General features: G+C 45.5%; 1 protein-coding gene and 1 pseudogene across 12 annotated transcripts in view; both read right to left on the reverse strand.

Annotated features, from left to right (window-relative positions):
- Positions 1–7,108, reverse strand: part of BEND7 (BEN domain containing 7) — an 89,869-nt gene extending 82,761 nt beyond the window's left edge. For 6 of the 12 annotated variants that reach the window (XM_060162104.1, XM_060162084.1, XM_060162046.1 and 3 more), the window contains exons 1-2: positions 5,843–6,312; positions 3,510–3,593 (exon numbers count right to left, since the gene is read on the reverse strand). In XM_060162104.1, the coding sequence (XP_060018087.1) occupies positions 3,510–3,593; positions 5,843–5,903 (145 nt within the window). In that variant the 5' untranslated portion in view covers positions 5,904–6,312. Of the gene's footprint in view, positions 1–3,509; positions 3,594–5,266; positions 5,643–5,842; positions 6,313–6,991 lie in introns of those variants that run through there. The other 6 variants (XM_060162125.1, XM_060162117.1, XM_060162112.1 and 3 more) reach the window with 6 other exon arrangements.
- Positions 7,109–24,170: 17,062 nt separating this feature from the next.
- LOC132504291 (ADP-ribosylation factor-like protein 6-interacting protein 1) lies at positions 24,171–24,818 on the reverse strand (annotated as a pseudogene).

The following is a 24,818-nucleotide window of genomic DNA, read 5'->3' on the forward strand; positions in this document are numbered from 1 at the left end:
TGCTCCTTAGGAGCAAGTCACTTGAGCTTCAGTTTCTTCCTCTGGGGAATGGGAATAACAACACCGCCCAGGCTACCGCACAGGTCCACCGTAAAGTCGTGGGACGACAGATGCGCCCGCGCTGTCCAAACGACAAAGTGCACCTGGCCCTTAAAGTCCGATGACAGCGATGCTCGGCTCTCTACCGAGACTCACATCACCCCTCCCACCTGGAATCTTCTCCAACTCCCCTCTGCCTACCCAAATCCTCCCCTGGTTCGAGATCTCCCCCTTCCAGAGCTTTCCCGACCCTGACTGTGACCCTTCCCTCCCAGCTCTGCTTTTGCTCATCGCCCTGAAGGTTCACGTCTGCGATTTATCGTGCACACACGCTGTGCGTGCTGTGGGGTGTTTCCAGCTCAGGGGGACCTGCGTGGGGTCCCGGCTGTGGCGCTTGTCCCTTGGGAGACCCGTGGCAGCCCACCTGACACCTCTCAGTCTCATCTACAAAACAGGGATGGCGATAACGCTCACAGATTTGCTCTGAGGAGTAAATGAGATCCTTCACGTCAAGTACTGGACTCAATGCCGGGCACAGAGCAAGCACTCAGACAACCGCAGCTGTTACGGGTGACCGAATTTCGCTCCTTCGCTGTGCCCTGAATTTGTCCTATCACCCCAACTGGATTTTAATCCTTGAGAGCAGGGTCCCTGTCCTATCCACTTCTTTGGTTTCCCCTGACCCCACTGCCACTCTAAAAAAGTGCTGAGTTCGTCATGTATTCTCAAAAAAACACCTGTTGAATTGATCAAAACGAATTAAGTTGTTTTTCTCCAAAATAGTGACCCCATCTTTATAGTGGCCCATCACGGCCAACCTGACAAAGCCAATGTCCGCAGGGTAAAGTAACCTCTTCGGATCCCGTTATCAAGTTAAAAATGTGTGAGGAACGCCCAAAGCGCTCAGGCAAGCCATTCACACCATTGAGCTATCCTACCTCGCTGGATGTGCTGCCTGAATCAACAGCCTGAAAATATTCTAGGAAACGGATTTGAGGTGGGAACCTCTGCCAGATTCTGGAGCGTTCTCTTCCCCTGAGACATGAACTGTAATCTTATAGGCGCAGATAGTATCCAAGATGACACATATGTACGTGTGAACACAGAAAATCCCATACAGCATCCCGAGGGCCATGTGTGAGGAATGCGTTATAGGTGAAACAGTTCTGCTATTTTGCTAACAGACTCCCTTGGATGTCACGGACCTCACGCAGAATTCTACGCCATAATGAGTAATATTATGGGTAGACTCAAGCCATTTACGAAACAAACATGATTCACATTTGTGAATAAGAACTATTAGCTAAATAAAAGTCCACTTTATTACACTGTCAACAACAGAATTCTGATTCTCATATGCTATCAGTAACTATTCTCAATTACTCTAGAAATCAGGTTTGTGTCATCGTTTGCTCTTCCACTTTTTTCCTTTTCCAAACTGACCTGAAGATCACAAAAGAGAAATGTTCTTTGGGAACCATATCACACTTTTCCCAGAATGAGCAGAAGACTGAGAATAACCCAGGCATTTTATGCTGGTCCATCTTTTGTCTCTTGATGTCAAAGGCCTCCCTGACCAACAACTGAGAAACTTATCCCAAGCCTGGCCTTTCACTGATGTTCTCTTATCTTCCTGGACTCGAGCTAGGAAAAACGAAGCCAGCCCCGCCCCGTGGAGAGTTTACCTTTTACCGAATTCCGAGCGCTAGCATCTTCCCGCTCTGCATCCTTCACTCTCTCGTACCCAGAATCCACCTACTGTATAGCGCCCTCACCATTTTTCAAGTAGGGAGCAGAAAGGGGGGAAAAGCCTGCTTTGTTGGAGATGAACGAAACCAAGGATGTGATGTTCTTTTTTATGATAAATGTACGTTTTTCTACTAATAGGCAAGTTCTTCATTTCAAATGGTTAGATCGGGTGGTGCTTTGATATATAGAATTTCCAACCGATCGAGTTTAGGGAACTGAAAATACAGGATTCTGAGTAAGCTGAAGGAACTGAAGAGAGTACAATCCAGGAATATCCTCCTGCTGGGTCTTAGCGTTTCGCTTGACTGTGAACGTTTTGGGTTCTAGACCTCTGAACAGTAAACAGGTGCTAAGAACAGTGCTGGCCTCAGTCATGCTCTCTGCCTGGATGGAAAGATTCGCGTGCCTCTGGTGCTCACTTGTGGAAGAAATGCCATTATTTCCCTCCTCTTTTACCTCTACTCATTATCTGTTTGACTCCTTGGTCCTTTGCAACCCACCCTTTCTCTTCCTCAAAGCAAAAGAGTGAGAACGCCCCACTGCCTGGCTTCCTCGTTGTTTTAATTGGCAGTACATTGGGTCTGAGCACACATCCTGCTTCCTTAAGACCTATCAACTCTCCCCAGAGATACGGCCATTCTGGCCCTTGCTTTCAATGGCTCTTGCCAGGACAGTCTCCCGTGTTGTTTCCTCGTGCGCGGCACCTGGCTCTCACCCTGCCCCTGGGGCTCGAGGAGGTATTGGGGACGGGCAAGGTGAAGGCCACGCGCCATGATGTACCCTCCACTCTAACCTCACGGGTACTTCATTCTTCGTGGCAAAATCCTAAATCGTTTAATTTTGGGCTCATGGTCTGCAAATAACAAACTGCACAGGCAAGGCCCCTCAGGTACAGTATGTGCACCAAAAACCACACTTGGAGAGAGGGGCATCATCTTGGGGGACCTACTTATCCATCACGCAGCTACTCTTGTCGGATGGCCTCCAAGATGCTGCTTGGCTCTGCCTGGCCCTGGGGTGAGCTGGGAAGGAGGGTGGGGAGAGCAAAGTGTGGCTCTTCTCTCTGACCACCGATGCTGGTGTGAAATGAAAACAAAGCCAGACAGATGAGAAGCGGCTCCGTGATCGCTAGTCCTATCAAGAGGTGGTTCGGCGGACAATCACACTTTGCTCTTCCTTCCGCTTTTTGGCTGGAGAGTTAATTTAATTTTGTCGTGGCAGGATTAGCAACCAGGCCACAGAGGTGAAGGGACATTATCGTCAGACAGCATATTAATCCTCTGTCCCACCCAAGGCAGAGGCAGAACCAAACAAATAGCAGCTTCTTGGAAATTGAATTTCTGTTACCCAGATGTCAAAGATGTAATACCCCAATTACACAAACTACTGCCGGTGAAGCATGCCAGTGAATATGCAATGTAAACGGGGCGAACGCAGAGCCACGGAACTGCACGGTCAGCACCTGGCTCTGGGTGTGAGTGATAATTAGCACTGTGTGTAGACACTAATAAACATTTATGTCTGAAATTACAACTTTTAGCGATGTTAATAAGGGATATATTGGCAATCGGTACAATAAAAGGTCTTGAAAAGAATGTCAGACATGAAGCAATGGCAGGCATTTCCCATTCTGGCGCGGTCTTTTTTTTTTTTTTTTCCTTCTCTCTAATTGCAAATGGCCATGCTGTCTTGCTGAGAAATTCATTGACATGAGAACCTACCTAAAAAAATGGGTTGTGTCTCTTTGGCCTTCCCATTAACATCGGTGCTGAATTCTGAGATCTTACAGACCTCATGGTGATAATCTGGGGTAAGAAGACAACGAAAAATTAGAATTCTAATGACCTACAAGATGTGAATCAGCAAGAAAGGCTAGCATCTCATTATATATAGTAGGTATAAGCTACACTTTAATTTATAAATATAATTTTCGAGAACTCAGTTAATCACAGAATTTGTAGTCATGGTCATCCCTACAACTTCGCTTACTCTGGAGAAGTACACAGACTTGACATTATTACTTTGACTTTAGAAAACGTTTCTGCTTGATCACACAGTTTTCGCAGGAAATTTGGCCCACGGATGCCAATTACATACGAGGCTTCTTTTCTTCCAAATGACAAGTATGTTTACAAGGAATAGAAAGAAGCTTGCCCAATCAGAGGCCAGGGGAAGATGCCAAATTTATCTCTACAACCCATTTTCATGAGGAGATGAATAGTATGCTTTCGAGTTACCTGGTACTCTCAGTTTACCCAGAAAAACCCCAGGCTTTGAGCAGCTTACAGGCAAGCACACATGAAAAATACTGAGTTGTTATTTCAAGTATAGTATAATTTGGATAAGAAAGTGAGTCTTGCGTTCAGCTACTGCACTTTAATATGCAACCGTTTACGTTCTAAAAATGCACCTGCAGAGCAGAGAGAAAAATCAGACCCATAATTTTTTTAAAAAAAAGGAAAAAAACAAACTTGCTATGTCAGTCAAACTTTAAGACACAGTATTTTACAAGCTTCTCTATAGAGGCTACTGTGCTTTGGCAGTTGTCTGTTTCTAAAAAGTAGGATCGCTTAGGTAAGAAACTAGACTAGGTCCCTTGTTAAGAGCGATTCCCTTTTTGGGGCCTTAGACCTCCCAGGACAAGGTCTACAAAACTCCTCTCACTTTTAAGATAAAGTAGTAGGTTTCCTGAGGTCATAAATAAGAAAGCAGCCTACATTCCAGAATGAATCAGATAGACCAACAGGCCAGTCAAATATGGAGGGACTTTTAAAGTACAAATGACTGAGCAATCAACACTGCTGGGGGAACAAAATGTACGTAGAGACAAGGAAAAGCCAAATATTTTGAATACGTAAAACTACTTCAGGCTTTTTTCATTAAACAGTATCCGAACTCAACAGGAGGAAACAGGAGTAGATCTCCAAAATGTCTATAATCAAACCATTTTCAGAGTGACCCAAAGCAGGCTTTACTGAATCTGCATCATAGTTAGCTCAGCTTAGCTGGAAATTGCAATCGCCCTCTAATTTTCATCAGCTTACAAGGGACTTCTCCAGGTTGGTAACACAATCGCCTTGCTCTCTGCTCTGATGCCCATGCTAGATAAAACAACAGAGGACCAAAGTGGACAGGTTCTCTGGTTTGGTTCTGACTTCAAGCTGATTCAAAGGCAATACTTAAACAGGAGCATTCTAAACTCAATATTGGGACTTGTGACATGATGGGGAGAAAAAAGTCACCTGCCTCTAAGGTAACACAATGCATTTCGATTTTTTTTTTACATCTGCCCTTAAGTTCTCATCGTTTTTCGAAGTCACATCAGGAAAAACAGAGACTCTTAACAAGTCACTGACCACAGGCAGGACTATTCAACTTTCCCCTCGCCTGATGAAATAAATCCAAGCCCAGAGACTGCGGTGTACACCTGTTAAATCGTCAGGGGTCGGCTGGATTTTTTTTTTTTAATAATACTTACCTGATGGATAAGTGATCTATTCCAAAACACCTTTCCAGGCCAAATAACGTACCCAGAAAAGACGCTGAATGTCAACAATTCTTATTTGGGCTTGGACACCTAATGAGCGTCTTTCTCCATCTTCCAAACGCCACCAGCACCTTTCTTCCTCCTCTTTGGGGGTTGGAAAACACACCGACCCCCAACCCACCACAAGCACTGGTCCGGGTTGGTGTTCGCACCGCCTGATGGAGAGGCGTCCTCCCCCACCCCGCCGCCGAGCCGCAAGAGTGGAATACCAAAGAAGGCTCTCCGCGCCCCAAGTGTCATTGTTTGCTAATTTCCTGATGTGCCCTCCGACTTGTTTACGCGGAATCACATCCTGCCTCCCCCCGGCACAACTTTCCTCGCCGCCCGGCGGCCGCAGCCCCCCCTCGGGAGGGGACCGGGGGGTCCCGGGAGCCCCGGCCCCGCGGGAGTTGGCTGCGCGGCCCGGGCGACGGGCAAGGGGCCGGGGGCTGTTTACGCGGCGCCAAGTCCTCCCTCGCTCCGCCGCCCGCACGCCCCCCGCCCGGCCCGGCCCGGCCAGCCGCTTACCTCGGCTCACCAGTTTGAAGCTCTGGGATTTCCTGCTCCGCTTCCTCTCCGAGAACTCCATGGTGCGGCGGGCAGGCGGGCGGGCAGGGCAGGGGCTGCGGCCGGGAGCGGCCAGCCGGCCGGGCGGAGGGACGGAGGGAGCGGCGGCCGAGGCGGCGGCGGCGGCGCTGGCTCTTGTCACCCGGCAGCGGGAGCGCGGGGACCTAGGTCCGTCTCTTGGATCCGCAGGGGGGAGGCACAGGCAAGGGAAAAACCACTCGAGCCCGCCGGGGGCTGCGGCCGGCGGGGCCCGGCGGGAGGCGCTCTCCCGGGAGAAGTTGCCCCCTCCTGGCCGCCGCTCAGCGCGCCCCCCGACCCCGGCTCATCCCCGCTGCCGGGCGAGAAGCCGCCGGAGCCGAACTTTCCGTTGGGGAGCGAGTAGTTGGGGGCGGGGAGGGCGGGCCGGGGCTGCCGGCGCCCTGGGCGCTCGCCGCGGGTCGGCCTGGGCGCAGCTCCGGACGCGGCGGCGGCGGCGGCGGCGGCGGCGGCGGCGGCGGCGGCGGCGGCGGCGGCGGCGGCGGCGGCGGCGGCGGCGGCGGCGGCGGCGGCGGCGGCGGCGAGCGCGGCCCCGGGGACGCGGCGGGCGGGCTGAGGGCGGCGGCGGCGGCGGGGTGCCAGCCGGGTCGGGGCGCTGACCGCCCCCGCGGGAGGAGGGGCGCCGGGAGGAGGCGGCGCCGCCGGGACCCCGGGGCCACCTGCTGGCGGAGCGCGGCTGCCGCCATCCCCGGGGACCCGGGCCGCCGCCACCCACCGGCCTGGCCTCGAGGAGGAGCCGGAGGCCGCGGCGCGGCGCTTTCGGCCCGGCCGGCCGGCCCTCCGGTCCCCCCAGGACCGAGGGCCCTGCCCGGCGCGGGGGTCCGGACGCCGGCGCCGCGGGGGTCGGCGAGTCGGGGCGCGGCTGCCCGGGGGGCCCGGCTCCGGGCCCCGAGCTCGCCTGCGTCTCCTCGCCGCTCCCCGGGGCCGATCTCGTTCTCAACAGCCCTGGGTGTCGGGGACCCTCCTGGCCAGCCCACTCCTCGCCTTGGGATTCCGGGTGTGCGAGGGCCAGACTCACTGGTTTCAGGCAAGTTTTAGGGGGGAAAAAAAATCAACCGAAACCCAAAAACTTACCCATCTGCGCTCTGCAAGGAAAAGAGATTTTAGAATTGACTGATGAGCCGAGTATGGAAAAGAGTGAGCTTCAGTTCTTTACCCCAATACGAGGAGGGTTGTAGGAAGATCGGGAGTTATGTTCAAGGAGAGAACTTGAAATGGGGGCTTTGGGGAGGGCGGAAGGGGTGAGCGGTGCGACGTCAGGGGGTGCCCGAGCGCTCTGCTGACTCTTAGGGAAGAAATGGCCAAGGCAGGTGCAGAGAGCTCTGCCTTCTGGTGTGACAATGCCAGAATAATTGGAGGAAACCGAAAGCTTGTATTAGTTTTATACAATATTCTTTTCTAGGGAGCTAAGAGCACACCATTGCTTTCTCACAACAACTTTATTGTGGGAATGGAAGAGAATTCTATACCACCTGGGACTGGCGGGACAGAAATGTGATCTGACAAGCTTAAGAGTACCGCCACCAAACTGATCATCTCTAGACCAGAACACAAAGAGAGTAAAAAGATGGACAACCCGTCCAGCACTGTGACAAGTTCAGGTGGCCTCAAAAGAGTAGAGAGGAATAAGGGGAAAGGGTATGTTGATAAGTGTGGTAACAGGTTCCACTGCGAGTCTCGTTCAAATGAGGAGACAGCAACCTGAGTAAACACATACACACCAGGAAATTAAATCAAGGAACAAGGTAACCCGGCAACGAGTGGAAGCAGAGCCTGGTATGCCTTCTGAGGTCTTATGTTAGGTGGCCTGTATGTGGCAAGTGGGGAGGCTGGTTATACCTGGCATGGAGGTGAGAGAGAGGACCATTCACCGAGTGCGCTAAAGCAAACCCTTAAATAAGAGGTTCTTTACTTTTTTGGTCACTGTCTCCTTGGAGATTATGTTCAGAGCTCAGGGCCTTTTCCAAGAAAATATGTGCAGGACAAAGTTTTGTATAGATTTTTTGGAGTTCTAAAAGGTGGCAGAAGGGATTAACGTGATAACAAGGGTTGATCAACTACCCTATTTGGTTCTCTACCATTCTTCCCCCTCTTTCTTTAAAACCAAACACCTAAAGATGTTTTGAAGATTTCTAAAGAAACAAAGCATATGAGGCTGCTCCCTGGGCTGGGACCCTTTCTTTCTTTTTTTGTAATGCCTTTAAAAAGGTTATTCCAGGAATTCCCTGGTGGCACAGTGGTTAATAATCCACCTGCCAAGGCAGGGGACACGGGTTCGAGCCCTGGTCCGGGAAGATCCCACATGCCGTGGAGCAACTAAGCCCGTGTGCCACAGCTACTGAGCCCGCGCTCTAGAGCCCGCGAGCCACAACTACTGAGCCCGCGCACTACAACTACTGAAGCCCGCGTGTCTAGATCCCGTGCTCCGCAACAAGAGAAGCCCCCGCAATGAGAAGCCCGCGCACCGCAACGAGGAGTAGCCCCCGCTCGCCGCACCTAGAGAAAGCCCACGTGCAGCAACTAAGACCCAACACAGCCAAAGATAAACAGATAAAATAAATAAAAACAAACAAAAATGTTATTCCAGAAGCCACAAGGCTGAGCACTGTACTGATGGAGGAACATTTAGGATCGTTCATGCCTTGGAGCATACAATGAGATTTTTATTATGCTCAAGCTATGATAAAATCATTGAAGGTGACACACCAGGAAGCACATCCCTAGGGGGATATTAAAAACTTAGCATTTTCAGTTCAAGTGGGAATATGAATTCCATTTGCTTAAGAAAATAATTTTGATACAGTTAAGAAAAAATGTTTCATTGTGATAATGTTTTAAAATAATGATCGTTCTCCTTGACTTTTTTCCACCCTCGTGACCTCATCCAAATCTAATTACCTCCCAAAGGCCCCACCTCTCAATACCATCACATTTGTGGGCTAGGGCTTCAACATAAGAGTTCGGGGACAGGGGACGCAGTTCAGTTTGTAGCAGTATTGTTTCTGGTTAATTGAATATACTTTTTGTGTCGGGGTGTTCTGGATAGTCCTGTAGGAGACGTACTAAGGTCACGTCTCTGTTTCAGTAGTTCAAGTTTCCCCAAAGGTTTTAGAACCGCAGGTTTACATATGATTAAAGCTCAGGGAAAACTGGTCAAATATTCCATGACTTCAGGTAGGCCAAATATCTTATCATATGACCATTCTAAAACTCAGTTGATTATAAGGATTAAATGTAGGTTTTAATCTCTGACATAAGACAGGTAATTTGGCCAGAGAACATTTAAGCAATCTTAACCCTAATTTTTAAAACTCCATTTCTGAAAACTCTGTCCTGAGAGGAATAGCATTATGAAGATCTCCATCTTTATTCACAGCCCTGCTGTCCAACAGCAATATAATGCAAGCCATAAATGGAATTTAAAGTTTTGTAGTAGCCACATTTTTAAAAAGTAAAAATAAACAGGTTAAATTTATTTGAATAATATATCTTATTTAACCCAGTATATTAGACATACTATCATTTTGACATGTAATCAATATAAACATATCAATGAGATAGTTTACATTCTTCTTCTGTGTACACTCTCTTGAAAAGGGTGTGTATTTTACACTTAGAGGACAAACCAATTCAGATTAGCCAAATTCAAGTGCTTGACAGCTACATACGGCCAGTGCTACCACATGAGGCGGCTCAGATGCAGAGGAATTATATGATTTCAACCATGCTGTGTACATAGATATGACTACACCTGGTTATTGTTCAACCCTCACAAAGAAGCAGATAAGCAGGATGGTTTTAGGGCTCGAGGCTGTTTATAAATCTTTGACTGGAGTCTCTGGAATTGAAAATCCTGTAAGTAGATTCTGAATCCTTCAGGAAGATTTAATAAGTATTAACTTTTCATTTTATGATGATCGCCCTTCAGAAGGGTCATAGAAAGAATAAGAGGCGGCCCTCCTGGAGCCTCAGTTTATCAATTTGTTGCTGGCATAACTCAAGTTTCCACTTTCATTTACTTTATGAGTTTAGCGACTGTAACTTAAAAGACAGGAGGTAGTATCTGTAAGAGATTACTTAAGTGAAAATGAGATCTTGGAATGTGTCACCCAAAATGTTACCTTATATTTATATGAGGCTTCTCTTATAGGAACTCAAGAATACTTACACATTATCTAATGCTCTTAATTGCTATAGGAGGTTGGTAGATATTAATATTCCAATTTTGCAAATGAGGACAATCAGTTTTCATAAGACCATTTTTTAGTGAAACTCGAATGCCATACCGGTTTCCTGACTCTTAAATGTGATACGTTAACCTTACTACCTTTCTGCCATTTCTTTAAGATAAAAAGTTAATGTTCTTTTTTTATTAAGATCTAACTTATATACAGTAAAGAACATGCCTCTTAGGTGTACACCTCAATCAATTTCTTTTGCTTCCGTCTACATCCGTATAACTGCCCTCCCTCCAGGTTAAGATCTAGAGCACTTCCAGCACACCGGTCAGCTCCCCTGTGGGAGCTGCTCCCCTCCCAGCAGATAACCCTTACAAGGACGCCGCAAGTCTAACCTCTACCACTACAGCTTGGTTTCACGTGTTCTTGAACTTCATAAAAATGGCATCATTAGCATCATACAGGGCTTCCCTGGTGGCGCAGTGGTTGGGAGTCCGCCTGCCGATGCAGGGGACGCGGGTTCGTGCCTCGGTCCGCGAAGATCCCACGTGCCGCGGAGCGGCTGGGCCCCGTGAGCCATGGCCGCTGAGCCTGCGCGTCCGGAGCCTGTGCTCCGCAATGGGAGAGGCCACAACAGTGAGAGGCCCGTGTACTGCAAAAAAAAAAAAAAAAAAAAGTTATCGTACAGTGTGTACCATCTTGTGTCAGGCTTCTTTTGTTCAACATTAGGTCTGCGAGGTTCAGTTCTGTTGTTGGGTACAGTAGGAGTTCATTCTTTTTCTTTGCTCTATATTAGTTCATTATATAAACATACTGCAAAGTTTTATCCATTCTACTCTTGATGGATATTCTTGTACATTTCAGTTTGTGTCTTTTGGTGGATATAAGCACACGTTATCTTGTGTATATGTTCATGAGTGGAATTTCTGAATTATAGTATATATGTGTGTGTGTGTGTGTGTGTGTGTGTGTGTGTATGTATGTATATGTTTGGCTTTAGTAGGTACTGTAAAATAGTTTTCCTAAGTAGTTGTACCAATTTGCACTCTCACCAGCAGTGTATGAGAGTGCTAGCTGTCCCTTATCTTCACCAACACTTGGTATTATCAGGGTGTAATGGTATACCATTGTCTCATTGGGTTTTTTTTTTTTTTTTTTTGGCGGTATGCGGGCCTCTCACTGTTGTGGCCTCTCCCGTTGCGGAGCACAGGCTCCGGACGCGCAGGTTCAGTGGCCATGGCTCACGGGCCCAGCCACTCCGCGGCATGTGGGATCTTCCCGGACCGGGGCACGAACCCGTGTCCCCTGCATCGGCAGGCAGATTCTCAACCACTGCGCCACCAGGGAAGCCCTCTCATTGGGATTTTAACTTGCAGTGACATTAAGCACATTTTCATGTGCTTGTCGGTCGTTTGCATATCCTTTTCTGTGATGGGCCTGTTCAAGACTTTCGGCCGTTTAAAACTTTTTGAGTTGTTGGTCTTTTTCATTAATTTGAAGGAGTTCTTTCTATATTCTGGATATAAATCCTTTGTAGAATATTTATATTACAAATGTCTTCTAATCTGTAGCTTGTATTTTCATTCTGAATGTTAACACTCTGAAATTTAATGAAAGTAGGTTTACAGTTGACCCTTGAACAACTCAGGGGTTAGGGGAGCTGACCCTTGGCGCAGTCAAAAATCTGAATGTATCTTATAGTCTGCTTTCTGTATATGCAGTTCCTCCTTATCTGTGTTTCCTCTACATCAGAGGTTCTGCAACCGAGGATTTAACCAACTGCGGGTCATGCAGTACTGTAACACTTATTACTGGAAAAAATCCAAGTACAGTATAAGTGGAGCCGTGCTGTTAAAATCAGTGTTGCTCAAAGATCAACCGTATGGATCTTTTTATATCACATTAAGAAATTATTTTCTAGGGAATTCCCCCCGTGGTCCAGTGGTAAGGACTCCATACTTTCCCTGCTGAGGGTGTGGGTTCGATCCCAGGTTGGGGAACTAAGATCCTGCAACCTGCGTGGCACGGCCAAAAAAAAAAAGAAAAGAAAAAGAAATTATTTTCTATATGCATGCTTTTCTTCTAAACTTGAATTTGTCAATCTATTAGTTTCCTGAGGCTGCTGTAACAAATTACCACAAACTTGGTGGCTTAAAATTGTGGTAATTTGTTCTCTCACAGTTCTGGGGGCCGGAAGTCAGAAATCCATCCCACTGGGCCAAAATTCAGGTGGCAGCAGGGCTGTGCTCCCTCCAGAGGCTCTGGAGGGGAACTTTTCTTGGCCTCTTTCTGGAGGCCAAGCTGCTAGAGGCTGCAGGCATTCCTTCACTTGTGGCCGCATCCCTGCAGTCTCTGCCTCTGTCTTCATGACACCTTCTCTGTGTGTGTGAAGTCTCACTCTGCCTGTCTCTTTGTTTTTTAAATAAATTTATTTATTATTTTATTTTATTTTTGGCTGCGTTGGGTCTTCGTTGCTGCGCGCGGGCTTTCTCTAGTTGTGGTGATCGGGGGGCTACTCTTCGTTGTGGTTTGCGGGCTTCTCATTGCAGTGGCTTCTCTTGTTGCTAGAGCATGGGCTCTAGGCGCGCGGGGTTCAGTAGTTGCAGCACGCGGGCTCAGTAGTTGTGGCTCGCGGGCTCTAGAGTGCAGGCTCAGTAGCTGTGGTGCACGGGCTTAGTTGCTCCACGGCATGTGGGATCTTCCCAGACCAGGGCTCGAACCCGTGTCCCCTGCATTGGCAGGCGGATTCTCAGCCACTGCGCCACCAGGGAAGCCCTCTGCCTGTCTCTTATAAGGACTCTTATGATGGCATTTAGAGCTGCCCTGATTCTCCAGGATAATCTCTGTGCCCCAGGATCCTCAACTTAACCACATCTGCAAAGACCCTTTTTCCATATAAGGTCATACGCGGAGGCTCCAAGAATTAGGACGTGGGTCTTTTTGGTCTCCTTGTCAGATTGACTCCAGAGCAACTAAACTTCAAGACAAGACAGTGGTATTATAGACAAAGTTCTGGCTGGGAGTTGGGAGACCTTAGTACAACTACCCATGTAAATTTTTAATGTCTCCAGGCCTCAGTTTCTATATCTACAGGAATAATAACACATGGCTTATTCCCTCTACAAAGTTGTTTGGGTAAAATCCTGCGTGTGAAAGTGATTTGAAATATTGAAATCCACGGTCATGGTTTTAGTCTGTGCCGTACTTGAGGAGGTGCAGTTGAGCACCTTACTTCTGCATCACAATTCTCATCTTTGCCATTGAATGAAATTCCTAGGTAAGTAAATTCTTCCTGTGGCATTAGTGGTGCCCAGGCCATAGGGGAAGTTAACCTGGATTTTCTCCCAAATGTTTGAGACAACATAGCACTGAAGTTTGGAGTGTGTCCTCTGGTATCAGACCTCCTGGCTTTGAAGTCCAGCTTGATCGCTTCCTAGTGGCACCATCTTGGCCAGTTCGGGGTGTGATATAATACAGCATCCTCCCAGCACTATATCGGGACAATTTAATGTGAAGAACTCCTAACCAGTAGAAGGAGCTTAGCTCCTAAACGGGATAAAAAGCATCCAAGGGGTACAGAGGTTGCAGCCACTGCGTCTTGGCTGAAGGAGAGGAGACAATAAGGGGACTTAGGATGAAGGGAGGGGCCCACTCCCACCTCCACCTCCATCCCCCTAAGCCACCCCCAACCCCAAGGCTGGGAGTCACTCCCCTTCCGAGAAGCTGTGGCTACCTCGTGAACACGTAGCCTGCTAGTGGGGAGAGACGTTCCCGAAGGTGGGACCAGAGCTGGGCTGCAGAAACAGCTCCCAGTGAGGACACTGTGGCCCGAAGTGCAGCTGGACTCCTCCAAGCTAGCCACCGGGCTCCCACCTGAATACCTACTATGGAGGGTCTTCCTGGGGCTGTGGCCTTGCAGTGTCTCTCTGGCGCCCTCTGTTGACAGCCTCACATTCCGCCAGCCTCCCGCTCGCAGAAGGGTGGGTTTGGAGCTGAGAGACAATACATTGATAACTGGCAGTTACTTATTGATACTAATCCTCTTAGAATGCCTTATGGTAAGAACTGGAAACTGGGGGTAAGAACTATACCCCCCCCACAGAATTATTGTAAGAAGTAAATGAATTAAAGCATGTAAGTGCTCACGGGGACTTCCCTAGCGGTCCAGTAGGTAAGACTCCGTGCTCCCAAAGCAGGGGGCCTGGGTTTGATCCCTGGTCGGGGAACTAGATCCCGCATGCATGCCGCAACTAAGAGTCCACATGCTGCAACTAAGAATCCTCATGCCGCAACTAAGAAAATCCCGCATGCCACAGTGAAGATCCTGCATGCCGCAACTAAGACCCAGTGCAGCCAAAAAGAAAGCATGTAAGCGCTCAGATAGGGGGCTAACACGGTGTAGGTCAGCTGTTCCAACTGGCTCTTATTTATTACCTCATCCCATGCCCATGTCATGAGCTGATATCAAGAGAAAAATGGGACACTGCCTCTGCCTTCATGAGCATCATCTTTAGGACCTTCATTAGATGGTCAGATGTTAGATGCTTCCCAGGTATATTCTGAGGACTAATACTATCTCAAAGCCTACCTTTAGGAAATTAAAGAACTTTTTCCCATTCTATATTGGTTTGCAGGGGGAGGGTTAGCTCTTTTTAGCAGAGAAGTACGCATGGTATCTTTCTATTTGATTCCTTAACTAGAGAAATCAGTGCCAAATAAATGAATTTGTTCAACCAACATTTATTAACTTCTACTATGTCTCAGGTATGGCATAAGTGATAAATACTATGAAGAGTAATAAAACTGGGAACAAGAATGAACTTGATCCTTTTTCTCAAGTCCCACTACCTAAAAAGAAGTGTGTGTGTGTGTGTGTGTGTGTGTGTGTGTGTGTGTGTGTGTGTTTTGGTGCCAGTTCCATGTATATCCTGTGATTCTGTATCAGTTGTGGAAACCAGAAACCCCAGGATCCCAGGAGAGCCTGTGCTGGGAATAGTTTCATTTCCACCTAGAGATTTCGGTTAAATTTGAGTTAGGTTCTCATTTTTAAATCTTCCCTTCATATTATAAACATGTTCTCTTCTTCAGTCAACTCAGACTCATTGTACCGAGTTGCACAAATACTCAGAGGGCCGTAAAGTCCTCTCCTGATTGGCAATAGCATTAATTCTCTTCACTGCTAGATTGGTGGTGATTACGTCTGGTGAGTTGCTAAACAGTCTTTCTCACCTGTATGTCTGAATGTCAACATCTCCTTAAATCTGAGTAGGTCCTCTGTGTTAAATTCACCTTTTAAAATTCTTCCTCTTTTAAATATTCATGGAAATGGCCGGTCTCCATCCTATGAAATAAAAGTAGAAGTTTTAGACTAATTTTCCATTCAATTCCCCCATTCCAAAGACCTCAGAAACAGGTCTGAAAATTATAGGAACCACAAATTTGAAAAGTGTTAGTTTGATATGTCTGAAATTAATGCTTTAATTTATTCACAGTATGTCTTCACACATCGCTGTTCTCTGTAATTTATACCATATACAGTCTACTCAAGTTAATGTGTGAAGCATGGTTAAATTATGCCTAAAAGGGAATATGAAAACTATCTACAATATGGTGACGGGGAAAGGGTCTAAGTAGGAGTAATGGGGCAAAAATGAAATGAGACAAATTGAAACAGAAATCTCAGAATAACTGTCAGGTATCAAAGATGTGCCTAACTGGAATAAGTTCTTCAGAAGAAGACTTTGAAACATTTAGAGCAAGTCTACTGGAAATGGATTAGACAAAGTTCTAGAAAATATTTCCATAAAGAACACTTAATTGTACATGGGGCCCAATAACGTGGGCTATGTAATCTAATGGGCTTTTGTGTGTTTCACATCTTCGGTTTTCAGTCTTTAGTTAATTATGTCAAAGAAGGTTTGGGATAAAGATCAAATGAACAAATTCTATAGAAAGAGAGGCGTATTTTGTTAATACGATTTCTTATGTTCTTTTCCCCAATGTGTGTAACATGCTGACAGGACTTTCATTCATTTTCTGTTGGCTAATTTAATGCTGGTCAAAGTTTGGTAAAGCCACAGCCATACCTCCGGAGGCTGCAGTCTGTTCTCCACTCCCCTGGCAGAGTGCTTCGGTCTTTTTCTGAAGGAGTCTGGGTGAGAACTGTGAAGGCAGATTGGTCTCTGTGATTCAGTCTTGTTTGGTTTTGGAGATTAATAATACAATGCTAATTACTGTTTGCAAATGTTAGCAATTCGGAGATTACACTCATTAATTCACTGAAACCCCTATCTATGCGCAAAGCACTTGCTTCTAGGTTTTAGGCCCCTAGGAAATACAGATCTGAGAGACTTCTCCTGCCTTCGGTGAGTTTACAGTTTGGTTAGCTGCTAAAATGAGAAAGAGCTGCTGTTTTTACAGGGCCGTCACTTCTAAAACGCTGAATGAAACATAGGAAATGGAATTCAGATGGTGAGTGATTGTGGATGGGAGAGAGGACGTGCCGGAGGAGGCCTCCAGGTTGGCGAGTATGGGTTCATTTCCCTCTGTGATGCTTAATGGACTTGTTTTAGGCTTCTCCAGAAAAACAGAACCAATAGAAGAGCTATAGATATATAGATATACATATACATATAGAATACATATACATACTGTGAAAATTAATGAAGGGAACTTCACTGAAATGGAGTTGGGAGGCAGAACAGTGATCACACACATACCGCTTGAGGTCAATACAGATGCCAATAGTAAGAGACCTACTTTGTATCTCCAGCACGAAGTGACACTACTTTAATACGGCCAGTAGGAGGAAGAAAAATTTTCTCTCTGTCTGGCAACAGCTCAGCCAATTAGAGACTGTTACAACTCAGCCAATGAAAAGCCACTATACTTCCAACTCCCAGTTTCCTCCAATGGACTCTTTGCTTGTAAGAGCCCCGCCCAACTCTCCCTTCTCCTCTATAAAGTTTCCTCTCCTGTGTATTACCAGACTTGCAGGTGGTTCGCCGTAGTTGCGTACCGTGAATGGCAACTCTTTGCTGCCCCAGTATAAACCCATTTTCCTGGTAAAATAATTGGCCGCTTTATTGTTTTCGGTTAACAGTAGACATACAGATAAAGGGATTTATGTGAGGAATTGGCACATGTGATTACGAAGGCTGAGAAGTCCCATGAAATGCATCTGCAAGCTGGAGACCCAGGAAAGTTGGTGGTGTAATTCCAGTCTGAGTCTGAGGGCGTGAGAGCCATAGGAACTGATGGTGCAAATCCCAGTCCAAGGTCAGGAGAAGGTCAGTGTCCCGTCTCACGCAGGCAGGTAGCAAGCAAAAGGGGCAAATTTCTCCGTCCTCTGCCTTTTTCTATTCAAGGTTCTATGGATGCCCTTAATGGATTGGATGATGCCCACCCACGTTGGGGAGGGGGATCTACTTTACTGAGTCCACTGATTCAACTTCTAGTCTCATCCAGAAACACTCCCACAGATATACCCAGAAATAACGTTCAATCTGGGGACCCGATGGCCTAGTCAAGTTGACACATAAAATTAACCATCGTGACTCTGAAGTCATATTTCAGCAGAATAGCATCCTTTCAAACGGAGCGCTGAACGTGCGAAGTCGTTTTTGGACTTCTTCGGAGGAGACATAAACAGCACTGTCATCTGTTACTGCCTGTGCCTTCACTCTGAAGCCTCTTCCTAGTTCCCTGATCTGTTCTCAGGGAAGCTCTGCTTTTGCTCAGGCTGAATCTTACCATTGACTCAAACTCACCTGGGAGCCCCCATCCTATTCAGGCAACAGGGGATAGTTGTACGGGCAGGAAGCTGCTTCGCACTCATTACTTTCCATAGCTACTGCTGCCCCTAAACTTGTACGGACTCTGTTCCATCCTTGCTGGGGGACCAAACAGGCTCATTTCACCTGTGAAATCCTTTGTAGTTAAAACCTTTTTTTTTTCTTTTTTTTTTTTTTTTTTGCGGTACGCGGGCCTCTCACTGATGTGGCCTCTCCCGTTGCGGAGCACAGGCTCCAGACGCGCAGGCTCAGCGGCCATGGCTCACGGGCCCAGCCGCTCTGTGGCATGTGGGATCTTCCCGGACCGGGGCACGAACCCGTGTCCCCTGCATCGGCAGGTGGACTCTCAACCACTGCGCCACCAGGGAAGCCCTGTAGTTAAAAACCTTTGCTCAAGAATGCTTTGATGAGATCTGTATCTAGCGGAGGTAATGTAGCAATAGTTTTTAAAACAGCAAAGCAAAACAAATAAATTAGATATCTGCTATGAAACTTGGGTAATTTGGTGATTCTTCTGGTTTTATAATTTGATTATTAGTAATCAATAATCTATATAGATACATCATACAATTCTAATAATTTTTACTAATTTAACTGAAATAGTGTATAACTATGTAAAAATATATTCCATATCTGCTTCTAAAATAATGATTTAGCCCTTTGAAGTGAGACTGCAGTAGTTTCATTTTCTGAAGAATTAGGGTGAAATGTCTTTTTTTTCTTCTTCTTTTATGAGAATGATCAGGATTGAAGATAAGAAAGTGAGAATTAGCCAGATTAAACTGTATTTTATCACTCCAAATTTTCACTTTTCTACTCAATTGTATTAGTGTTTTTCAAGGAAAAACAAATCATGGGTTTTTTGAACACTTTGGCCGATGACTACCCTCAACCGTTTTTAAGTTTTCCGGGTCGGTGTAGTTCTATTTCACTGTAGCATCTTTGATCTGCATAATGTCAGTTTGGCAATGGAGATTTCCTTCCGATTTTTAAACATTCCTATAAGCTCTTTGCTTTGAAATTCCCAGCTCCCTTTCCTGGAACTGAGAAGAGACTTTGAGCTCATCTGTACTTGCTGACAAGTACATTTTCACGTGGCTACCACACCATATATTCGAAGGACCAGCTGACTTGGTCTCTGTCTGTAGGACACCAAGAAAACATTTCCAGCTACTTAAGCATCTTAATGCTGCAGACTCCCTCTGTCTGATCTTGACGTTTTCAGAGACTGCTTTTTTGATATTTTGATGTCTCAGGTAATATTTTCTTGTGGGCAACTCAAGAGGCAGTGTATGCCTAGGAATTCCCACTTTGAAGCCTAAGGTTTTCACTCGTGGTTGATTATCATAAATTAGGGTTACCAGAGCTAGGTAGCAGCAAACAATCAAACAGAAGCACCCAGTTAAATTTGAATTTCACATAAAGAATGAATAATTTCTTAGTGTGCCCCCAATATTGACGGGATAGACTTATAGTTTATTTTTAAAATCATTCATTCTTTACGTGAAATTCACATTTAACTGGGTGGCCTATATTTTATTTGGCAACCCTATCATTAACAGGAATTTCCGTTCTGGCAGCTTCCCTACCCTTTAATCTCCAGAACTTCACCCAGGGTTCAGAGGCCAGAGAGAAGGGGAGGGGATGGGGATGTAGGAGGGCTCTTGGGACTTTCTGGAGCTTTAAACACCAACTTAGGCCTAGAAGAGTGGTGCTGAGGTACCTGGAAAAGGAAGAGGTCCTCAGGAATGAGGTAGCCCCAGATGTGAGAAACCTCCCCGTAGGACTGCTTTACCCAGCCATTGAAATCAACACCAATTTAACCAGCTTCCAGCAGGACTGCAGCAATATTTATCAGTGAGTATGTTCCCTCAATTGTTCACCTGGGCGCTATAGCCAGGCCATGTTGTACCTGATGATGTCCTAACAGTATATCTGGTTAAGGTTGCCCATCATGCTGTGTCGTGAAACGTAATTCTGCCTGTAAGTTGTTGGTATGACAAGAGAAAAAGATACTTGAGGATTCACAGCCTCTCCCGCTTCTCACCTTGGCAAGGAGAATCCTGTCTTCACCGGCACTGTGTCTCTGGTCCCAGGTTGCCCTGCACCAGGTTCATGGGAGAGGGAGGGAATTAAATGCAGCTGAGGACAGTTCCACCGATCTCAGAAAGTGACAAAAGGAGAAAGGAACAGGTTCAGAAGATGAGAGCGGTAATGCAGAAAAGGAAGAAGGCGATGTGTGTGTGTGTGTGTGTGTGTGTGTGTGTGTGTGTGTGTGTGTGTGTGTGTGTGTGGAAGGGGGGATATGAGACAGAGGGGGAGAGGGGAGTTTGGAGGGGAAATGTAGAGAAAGAAGGGAGTCTGGAGGCACTGTTCCTGTGAAGATTTCAGAGAGGAGAAAGAAAGAAAGAGGATTTTCAAGAAATTTTGCTGGGGTTGGTAAGATCTGTCCCCTTTTGGCATTTTCTGAGACACTGTGGTTAATATTTATATTTATCTAATGACCTTTTGCTATCACAGTGATGTTTCCTTGGGATGTGAATTATCCTCGGGTACACCTACATACAACCTAGCTTATGCTATTCATACAAAGTGAAGAGGGGGCAAAGCGGGGCAGTAAGGATTCACCAAACTCTGATCAAACAAATGTTGGGCAGCAAAACTGTAAAACTAGTGCCTCGTCTGTTCCATCTTTATAAGATTCCTTGGGAGCACTAAAACAGTTATTCTCAACAGGAACATTAAAAAAATAAATTGACATCATCTTTTCATGTCTTCATGACACTGTGGATTTCCTCTTTACCTCCTTTCCTCCCTTTCCCCTCATATAGTTAAATATATGTGTGACATGATGTGTGACCATGAGATAAACATTTTTGTCATGCAAAGTAGAACTTACACTCCAAATTAATGGAACTTTTCCCCCGAAGTTGTCGACGTGGATGTTGAAATCTTTGCATTTATGCATCATGGCGTTGCATTTGAACATTGCCTTGTTCAAAAACATTGGGGTCTCTGTTTTGGAATTACCTTCAGAGTTTACGTCAAATTATTTTGATTGTTCTCAGTAATGGAAAATCTTCATCCTTAAAGACGCATTTGACTTTTGGAAACAGCCAAAGACAATTTGGAACATACTGTGATGGGTAAAGTATGTAATCATAACAGGTAACACTTTTGGATAAAAACAAAGTAGCAACATTAATGACACTTTTTGTATAGCTCCTCAACTGAAAATAATGATAAATATAAGTCATTCTAAATGATTTTTGAGCAATGGATTGAGTTAAATGAAAGTATAGTCCCCCACAAAACTATTTTAAAATAACTGTTTGTTTGGGACTGTGTTTATTCATTTGTTTATTGACCCATTCATTCAAAATTCGTTCAATAAACATGCCTCGTGGACCTACCTAATCTTAGACATTGGTTTTGAGAATACTAAGATAAAAACACTAGTTCTTGTTCTTAGAAACTTCTAATTCCTTTGGAAAATTGATATATAAATGCACAATTAGAGTATACATATCTGAAACCTTTGATGGGTTTTGGAATTAAGAATATTTCACATTTTTGTGAAGATGGGATTCCAGTGACTACGGCTGCGGAACAATTACCCCAAAACTTAGTGCCCTAAAGCAACAAAAATGTTTATTTTTCTCATATATCTGCATTTTGTGCAGGGCGTGGTGGTACCATCTTGTCTTTGTTCCATTCGGCCAACAGTTGGGGCACCTGAATGCCAAGGGCAGGCAACATCCGAAGCCATCACTCACTCCCACATCTGCCAGTTGATGCTGGCTGGTGGTTGAGACCTTCGCTGGGGCTGTGGACAGGTGGTCTTACCATGTGGCTGGGCTTCCTCACGATATGGTGGCTGGGTTCCAAGGGAAGAATTCTGAGAGAGAGGAGAACTGGCAGAAGGCATATCACCTCTAATGACTCTGCCTTGGAAGTCAATGGGTGTCATTCGCTGCTTTTACTCATCAAGTCCATATTAATATTACTCTCATTTTCAAGGGGAGAGGAAATAGAACTCACCTCTTGATGAGCAGTGAAAGTTCTAGAACTTGTGGGACGAGAAATATTGCAGTAGCCATTTTTGGAATGGGCCTCAGGTATATATGCTACATGTTACATAGGAACGCCAGTAGGGTCTGAGGCTTCACTCGAATGAAACTCATTAATATTTCTGCAACAAAATTAGAATCCATTGAGGTTATAAATACAAATAGTTCAGTTTTTGCCATCCAATGAGTTACCAAAAAATATTTTCATTTTCATAGATTTTTCTGGATTTCAGACTTCCCAGTAAGTGACTTTTGATCTGTAATCTAATTGGTGCTGATGGAGGCTATAGGTATTCATGACGCACTGGGAAGAAAAGATTGCAGAAGGACTGTGGGGGAGGGTAGTGCTAAGAAATCTTCACACAAAGGTAGCTGTAAAAGGAGTTAGTTAGGAAGGAACTTCCAAACCAAAGAACCAGTGTATGCAAAGGAATGGAAGTCTGAGAGAATATGGCGTGTGTGAAGAAAAGTAAAATTTTCAGAATAGCTGGAATATGTACATGAGAGTGTTAGGGGCCAAATCATGAAGAGTCTTGGATGCCATATTATAGAATTCGGACTTCATCTGGTAGAGACAGTGTGAGTCCGATTAAGGATTTTTTGTAACTTTTAATTTTATATTGGAGTATAGCTGGTTAACAATGTTGTGATCGTTTCAGGTGCACAGCAAAGCGACTCAACCATACACATACATGTATCCATTCTCCCCCAGACTCCCCTCCCATCCAGGCTGCCACATAACATTGAGCAGAGTCCCCTGTGCTATACAGTAGGTCCTTGCTGGTTATCCGGATTAAGGATTTTTTTTGCGGGGGGGGGGATTCCAGCTTTTTTATTTTTCCCCTTTTACACAAAACAAAGTAGAAGAAATAATACAGGATTAAAACTGCAGAAGTAGTTAATTGGTAGAGCACACATACACACAAAAATCCAGATAGGAAGACAAGTTTATTTACAGTGAGGAAACACATGTAAATCATGGTAGTTTGTATACGAAACATTAAAAAAGAAAAGTCAAACATATGCTACCTGGGTGCCACTGTTTACAGCAATATTGAAGGGGAGAAAACAGCACTTATCTAGGAACAGATATACCACAAGGTCCAGATTTTACAACATCCGTGCAATCAATTCACAAAACTATATTACAGCTAGTTCATCAGTTTAAGAATTGTTCCCAAATATGTCGCACTTCCAGCCCTCAGAGGTTCATTCTTACAGATTTCAACCACTCCATCTATGGGGACAAAAAGCGGCCAGTGTTACCATAAAATGAGAATCTTGAGGCTTACCTTTAAAGGCTTATTCCGGTCTTGAAAAACTAGTAGGATTTTCTACTGAACTAAACACGGGATGAGTTTTGTTCTTTATTGACTGGTCTTGGAGGGAAGGCCATAGACATGACTCTTAACTTCTTATGTACTTTAGTTTCAGTTAGCTGAAAATCTGAAATTAAAAGTATGCTAAAAATCCTAAATACCATCTCGTGTAAGCCTGCTACTAAAAAGTCTTTAAGGAGGTACTAAGTTCAAGTTTAAGTGCAAGGGAACAAGAGTTCTAAGCCTGTCAGATTCCCCATTTGGGAGGAAGGATCAATGTTTCCAACAAATTGCTAAATTCTGCACAAGGGAGAAGCCAACACATACTAGGCCATGGAATTAGTTTCATTTTATTCCACGAGGATTCTTCTCCCACGGTATCAAGACAGAATGAGGAGTGAATCTTAATTGGTCTCTTCATCAGAAGTGGTAAACTTGGTTTGTATATTCATGAAGCCAGACAGTTGTTTAAGCAGACTGTGGAAGCAGACAGTAGAACCAGCTTCCTGTAGTCACAGACCACTATCTTGTATCCAGCTACAGCAAAGATCAACTTGAACGGTTATCCCAAGCCACTGTTAACTGTACTAAAGGATGACGTTCACCACTGTATTATTTTAAAAATAAGAGTTCAATTAACCCTGGGTGAGAAAAACCAAGACAGGTGGTAATGATGAATGAGTTGTCCATATAAGGCCAGCTGATGAGAACATACCCATGAAGACACTGGGCATACAGCCTTACTTGGCAAGTCGGAATTTCTACTAACTAAGGGCAGAATGAGGGACAGCAAAGAGCTACTTCTGTAACGTGTTAGTATCCAGACAGCATAACAGACACTGTCCCCAAGGACAACGTATACGCCGTTAATCACACTGGATAAAGCAGATGCATTATTCATTTTTCTTTTCTTTTTGTTTGAGAAGCTTGTTTATCTCTCTTTTGGCCATTCCACTGTACTTCAAAATGATTCCATGTTGGTTTAGTCCAGGAAGCAAGAGTAAGAAAGTCACTATCAGGTGTGTGAGAAGGAGGTTGTGGACTTGCTGTCCCACCCAAGCAACCACAGCAAGAGAAATGATCATGGTCATAAAGTACATTTTAGGCTTTTCTTCCTTTAGCGTAAAGAGGCGTTTCCAGCAGCCCACAGCTCTGTGTCGTTTTTACTAGATTGCTGCAAATTTCATGGAATCTCTGCTGTTGCTCAGTGGTCCATTTATTCGAGCCAAAAATTCTAGGCGCTAGAATGGGAACAAGGTAGTCAGCCAAGCACAGAAACAGAACAAAACAGGAAACACCTGACAGAACGGATGGATCTAGATAGTAGATAGTCGGAAACTCCAAAGAGACCACACCCATGATGGCAGGTGGAAACCAGGCCTTTTCCCATCGGAGGACTTTATCTGCCATCGGCATCGCTTCTCCCCATCCTTGCAGCTGCTCTTCCAGACTTGCAGTCCCCGCGGCCGGCAGGTTGGTGCTGCGATTATCTCCTTCCTCCATCGTTCCCGAGGTGCCCCCTCAGCGAGAGCAAGACACCC

The sequence above is a fragment of the Lagenorhynchus albirostris genome, chromosome 1 (assembly GCF_949774975.1).
Source record: "Lagenorhynchus albirostris chromosome 1, mLagAlb1.1, whole genome shotgun sequence".
In the NCBI taxonomy this organism is placed as follows: Eukaryota; Metazoa; Chordata; class Mammalia; order Artiodactyla; family Delphinidae; genus Lagenorhynchus; species Lagenorhynchus albirostris.